The 6,000-nt window shown below is 39.2% G+C and overlaps 1 protein-coding gene across 4 annotated transcripts in view; it reads left to right on the top strand.

Moving 5' to 3' along the window:
* usp38 (ubiquitin specific peptidase 38) overlaps nt 1–6,000 on the top strand; it is a 46,673-nt gene that overhangs the window by 25,154 nt on the left and 15,519 nt on the right. For all 4 annotated transcript variants that reach the window (XM_060926521.1, XM_060926520.1, XM_060926524.1 and 1 more), the window contains exons 7-8: nt 3,058–3,251; nt 3,391–3,484. In XM_060926521.1, the coding sequence (XP_060782504.1) occupies nt 3,058–3,251; nt 3,391–3,484 (288 nt within the window). The remainder of the gene's footprint in view (nt 1–3,057; nt 3,252–3,390; nt 3,485–6,000) is intronic.

Here is a 6,000-nt window from a genome sequence, read left to right on the forward strand (position 1 = left end):
TTTCAGGTTGCAGTCTGAACGTAGTGTTAGTATGTGGGCGGCATGGTGGTGTAGTGGTTAGCGCTGTCGCCTCACAGCAAGAAGGTCCGGGTTCGAGCCCCGGGGCCGGCGAGGGCCTTTCTGTGTGGAGTTTGCATGTTCTCCCCGTGTCCGCGTGGGTTTCCTCCGGGTGCTCCGGTTTCCCCCACAGTCCAAAGACATGCAGGTTAGGTTAACTGGTGACTCTAAATTGAGCGTAGGTGTGAATGGTTGTCTGTGTCTATGTGTCAGCCCTGTGATGACCTGGCGACTTGTCCAGGGTGTACCCCGCCTTTCGCCCGTAGTCAGCTGGGATAGGCTCCAGCTTGCCTGCGACCCTGTAGAACAGGATAAAGCGGCTACAGATAATGAGATTATTAGTATGTGTTAGTTTGCGAAGTTTAGACCACACCCATTTTGGGTATAAATCTGCTTTCAAGCTGTATGCGTCATGGAAGTCTATATCACAAAAGTAACCAAAAAATATGCTTGCACGAAGTTGCCTGAAGACACCTTTTATTTCCATAGAGCCAATGCAAGCGTGAGTGGTTCCTTGGAAAAAAAAAAACTGGCCTCCGAACTTCTGTTAACAGTTTTTAAAGTCATGTCTCTCTCTGTTAGACCTGACCGAGGACCACCCCAAAACGAAATGGTGGCTCGGATTAAAATCATTGTAAAAGGACTGACTTTGTTTGAAAAACAAACTTATGATTGGTTGCCCAGTATGGGGTTTTTCGTTGGCTAAAACATGCGTTTTGCTATCTTTTAAAAGAAAACAGACTTGCTTGCATTTACCATATGGCATTTGAAGGGTTTTACGACTTGACGTCGGGTCTGTGTCTGTCATGCGAAATGCCTTTACAGTGGTGGAGAACACAAGATGATGACATACACGCAAGGTCCTAAAACAAGTAAACTCTGTGTACTTAGGCTCAGCTTAAAGGAGCTTAATGGTAAAATATCTCTGAAGTATAACACAATCATAAATTCAGGCTAATACAACAATTTCACCATGATCTCAAAAATAACCGTAGCAGGTGAAAACCACCGCGTTTGTACGTGTATGTGCGGCCCATAAAATATTAAAATGAGAGACGGCAGTCCTGGAGACTTCACAGTCTGATATGACAAAAGGTATTTCGCACCTCGACCGAACAAAAGATGGATTCTGCCATCTGGCCCTCGCAGCCTGGAGCCATGTAATCAAAATAAAAAGATAACCGTGGAAATCCTAACACCTTCTTATGCCCCGGAGACTACAGGAATCCTAACACATTGTGAAGATCTAAACAGCAAGCTAGCGTCAAAATGATCTCGCATGCACTGCATATTCAGGTCTACAACAGATATTTAGCGAATGTACCGTCTTGCAATGACAGGCTTTTAGATATTACTAGAGATTCTGGTACTTTTGGCCAGTAAACATAGCTCAGAATCTTCTTTCACAAGAAGATGCCATCTGATTTATTTTTTATTTAATTTTTTTTCATCAGGAAAACTCTCAAGGGCATCACATTTACTGACTGCCTTTTCAAACAAAACCCTTTTCTTCATCTAGTCATTGCATCTTGCTCCAGTAAGATCTCCGATCACGTGAAAGGTTCTTTTCAGGACGAATCTTTCCTGCAAGCTTTCTCCTCGAATAAACGAAGTTGGAGCAGATCAAAAACAGATGATTTGCACAATGCTGGTGTCCGCCATGCTTTGATCCACCTGCTTTTGCCCGGAATGGGCCTGATAATGAGTACAAACCTAATTAACACGTATTTGTCATGCGTGTAGGAGGAGAGAACATGGCAGCATGTACAGTGCAGGGAAGTTCGAGGGCTAAAGACGATCACGTCCTGGGGTGGTTGTTGTTTGTTCATTATCTTGCATTATACTCCAGTGCTGTTGAATTCTCATGAACATGAAAATCGAATTACAATCCTCCCGCCCGCCCAATTACAGAGAGAGAGAGAGAGCGGTTGGTGAGGAAATGACTGCTCTATAGCTGCTACAGCAGAAATGATAACATGAATGAACTAGTTTTTTGGACTTTCCATGACCTCAGATGCAAGGTCTGTAACGATACACTCCAGTCATGATCCAGTTTTCGATACTGGCTTCACATTTTCAATTCGCTTCCGATCTCACAACATTTTGAACAAAATTTGAATGGAAAAAAAAAGCCATACTTTTTTTTATTTCTGAATTAAACAATTCAAAACAATGCACTTTTTTTTTTTTTTGTCTATAGAAGAAAAAGTAATAGTAAGCCTTTGTTCATATCAATTTTATAAATAATAATACATTTATAAATGATATTAATTGAATAAGTAAAGTTTCTGGAGACTTTGAAAATGCTGGGCTGAAGCATAATGAGTTCCGGAGCAGAAAGAGAGCTCCAAAGTCAGTTAAACTGACCGTCTTCCAAAGCCTTTGGTGTTGTATTAAAAACTCCTGAAGAGCTCTTTTCAACCGTATGACGTATAATCATTGTTGGTTGTTGCGATCCAGAGCTAGTCACAGGCTCTCCACGAAAGAGTGTGATCATGTGACCAGCGTGCTGTGTATCTTTTAAAACTGCACAGATGGATTTTTGGTGCTCAAACAGTGCAGCTGCATTCCATGCATAATTAATAGAATGGCGCTTTGAACGATGCGAATTGCAGAAGTTCGTGATGTACGTCGTCAGATATTTGCATCAGTATGTATCGTGTCCATGATGAATTGTTTACACACTCGGGCGTAACAGGAAATCAAAAAAAGTATGATTGAGTAGGAGTCATTATTCATTCAATAAAGCATTGTAATTATTGGCAGCTTGCTATGACTGAATCGAAATGAAACACTTCTTGACTTGCTGTAATGTGAAAATAATCATCTTTAGGGTGGAGAGAGTACATCCACTTCACCTTCCACTGAACCGCACCACTGCATTGTTGATGTGTTTTTCCTTACTTGCATCACAAACTGGATATAAAGATACTGCCCTGGTGCTTTTTTTTTTTTTGGTTTGTTTTTTTTTAATTTACCGATGCCTTTGGATTGTTCCAGGAACTCCCTAAACCCAGTGAAGAGAAGATCAAGTACGTGTTGAACCAAAGTGCCTGGACCTCGCAGTCAAACTCTTTTGCCTCTGGATTGTTGAGGCTTATGGGCAAATCAGAGACGGGGAAGACGGGACTCGTGAACTTGGGCAACACGTGTTACCTAAACAGCATAATTCAGATGCTGTTCATGGCAACAGAGTGAGTTTGCTTTCACTTCACTTCACACCATCCAAATGCTAATGTGTGGGGGGAAAGAAATCGGGGCGCAGTTCCCGATCTCATCGTTTCCAGAATAGTTTATCTTGCCATCTTGTGTAAACTTCTGTGTTGTCTTCAGTTTCAGACGGAAAGTATTATCTCTGAACCTGAACGGCTCCAATACGCTGATGAAGAAACTGCAGCTTCTCTTTGCTTTCTTGGCGCATACTCAGGTTTGTGGGCTTCCACCTCTTCATCCCTGTAGATTTAGCTCGCTGCTTCTTTAAAAAGGTATTTTGATGTGAAAACATTTTCATGCGCACACATTCGATTTGAAAAAAATGAACCTTGTTGTAAACGTTATTTGTTAGGTCTTTCGAATATTTTGATGGAGGTCTTTGATAGAATTGGTGACAATTGAATATAGTTTTCATTACCTTCACCAACTTTGTTGGAGCAGGTTCTGTTTTCGCCTCCATTTGTTTTTGTTTCTGTTCCCAAAGTAACTTAAAAAGTAGTGGATGAAATTTGGAGGAAAGGTGAGCCATAGGCCAAGAAATAATCGATTATATTTTGATGCAAATCCGGATCTGTATGTGGTTCCAGGATATATATATGAGTGATTCCACGCTTATGGGTACTGAAATGGGGACATGAACTTATTTTTAAAAATTCACCTAAAACCATTTCTTTTTTTACCATCAGGTCACAAAATGTGTAATCTTTAATGAATGATATGTTAAAAGATAACTTTAATTTTCTGAGATGTAATAAAAACATATATTTATATGCCAAAGTCAGAACGTAACAGAAGTGTTGTGGACATATATATTCTCAATTTTAACAATGTAGAATTACTTTTTGAAACATAGGAAGGTCATGTTTTAGCAAATATAATTAATAAACATGTGTAGTAGAATAAACATACACATTCTTTCAATAAGATTAACATGGTATATAGCTAGATTGTAATTAATTTGTAACAGACGCGAGATGGACAATCGTAACAGAAGTAATGTAACAGACATCATTTTGGAACTCATAGGCTTGACTTTGGCATATAAATATGTTTTTATTACATCTCAGAAAATTAAAGTTATCTTTTAACATATCATTCATTAAAGATTACATGTTTTGTGACCTGATGGTAAAAAAAGAAATGGTTTTAGGTGAATTTTTAAAAATAAGTTCATGTCCCCATTTCAGTACCCATAAGCGTGGAATCACTCATATATACCGTTCAAAAGTTTGGGGTCACCCAGACAATTTTGTGTTTTCCATGAAAAGTCACACTTTTATTTCCCACCATAAGTTGTAAAATGAATAGAAAATATAGCCAAGACATTTTTCTGGCCATTTTGAGCATTTAATCGACCCCACAAATGTGATGCTCCAGAAACTCGATCTGCTCAAAGGAAGGTCAGTTTTATAGCTTCTCTAAAGAGCTCAACTGTTTTCAGCTGTGCTAACATGATTGTACAAGGGTTTTCTAATCATCCATTAGCCTTCTGAGGCAATGAGCAAACACATTGTACCATTAGAACACTGGAGTGAGAGTTGCTGGAAATGGGCCTCTATACACCTATTGCACCAAAAACCAGACATTTGCAGCTAGAATAGTCATTTACCACATTAGCAATGGATAGAGTGGATTTCTGATTAGTTTAAAGTGATCTTCATTGAAAAGAACAGTGCTTTTCTTTCAAAAAGAAGGACATTTCAAAGTGACCCCAAACTTTTGAACGGTTGTGTGTGTATATGATTATTTTTTTTTTGGCTGTTCCCAACATAACTCAAAAATTAGTGGACGGATTTGGATGAAGTTTGGAGGAAAGGTGAGCCATGGGCCGAGGAACAGTTGATTAGAGTTGGATGTGGATCCAGGATTCAGATATGTATGCGGAGCCAGGATTTAGATTTTTATTTATTTATTTATTTTGCCCATTCCCAATGCAACTCAAAAAGTAGTGAATGGATTTTGATGAAATTTGGACGAAAGGTGAGCCACAGACCCAGGAACGATTGATTTTAGATTTTGATGCAAATCCAGATATGTGGCTTGGCAGAGGTATGCACTCTACCTTCAAGATTATTACTGTATTAGCCTGCAGTAAAACTTGACAACATTAAGAAGTCCTGACATGACCTCTTGTATGCTGCCGCAAAAATGCCTCTTGAACATATTAGAGGATTTCTTTGGCAGTGTTTTTGTTTACAGTGGATGCTTTTAATTAGCTTTTTTTTTTTTTTTTTTAATCCCCTGCTGGCTGAAAGGCCCGAAGAGGGATTATGTCGTGACGATTTCCGTCTGTCCGTCCATCCTGGGAAGGGTGCTCACCTTCTGAAATCAACTCCTTTCACAGTTGCTGGAAGAATTTCACCAAATTTAGTAAAAGGCATTGTTATATGTCGGTAGTACGTACATTATAATTTTGTTCAATTCGGTCGCATTTTACCAGAGTTGTGGCCCTTGCTTAACAACCTTGTACTTACCTTCTGACATCAACTCCTCTCACAATTTTTGGATGAATTTCTCTAAGCTTGGTAAAAGGCCTTGTTATTTGACGGTAATACGCATATTGCGATTTAATTTCGTTTGTGAAAATTTTCCCAGAGTTTTGACCCTTGATTAAATAACTTGTACTTTGACAATTTCACGAGGGTGGACGTTCTTCTGAAATCAACTCCTCTCACAATTTGTGGAGGAATTTCACCAAACTTGGCAAAAGGTTTTGTTATATGACAGTTA

Source organism: Neoarius graeffei, chromosome 7 (genome assembly GCF_027579695.1).
Source record: "Neoarius graeffei isolate fNeoGra1 chromosome 7, fNeoGra1.pri, whole genome shotgun sequence".
Taxonomy (NCBI): domain Eukaryota; kingdom Metazoa; phylum Chordata; class Actinopteri; order Siluriformes; family Ariidae; genus Neoarius; species Neoarius graeffei.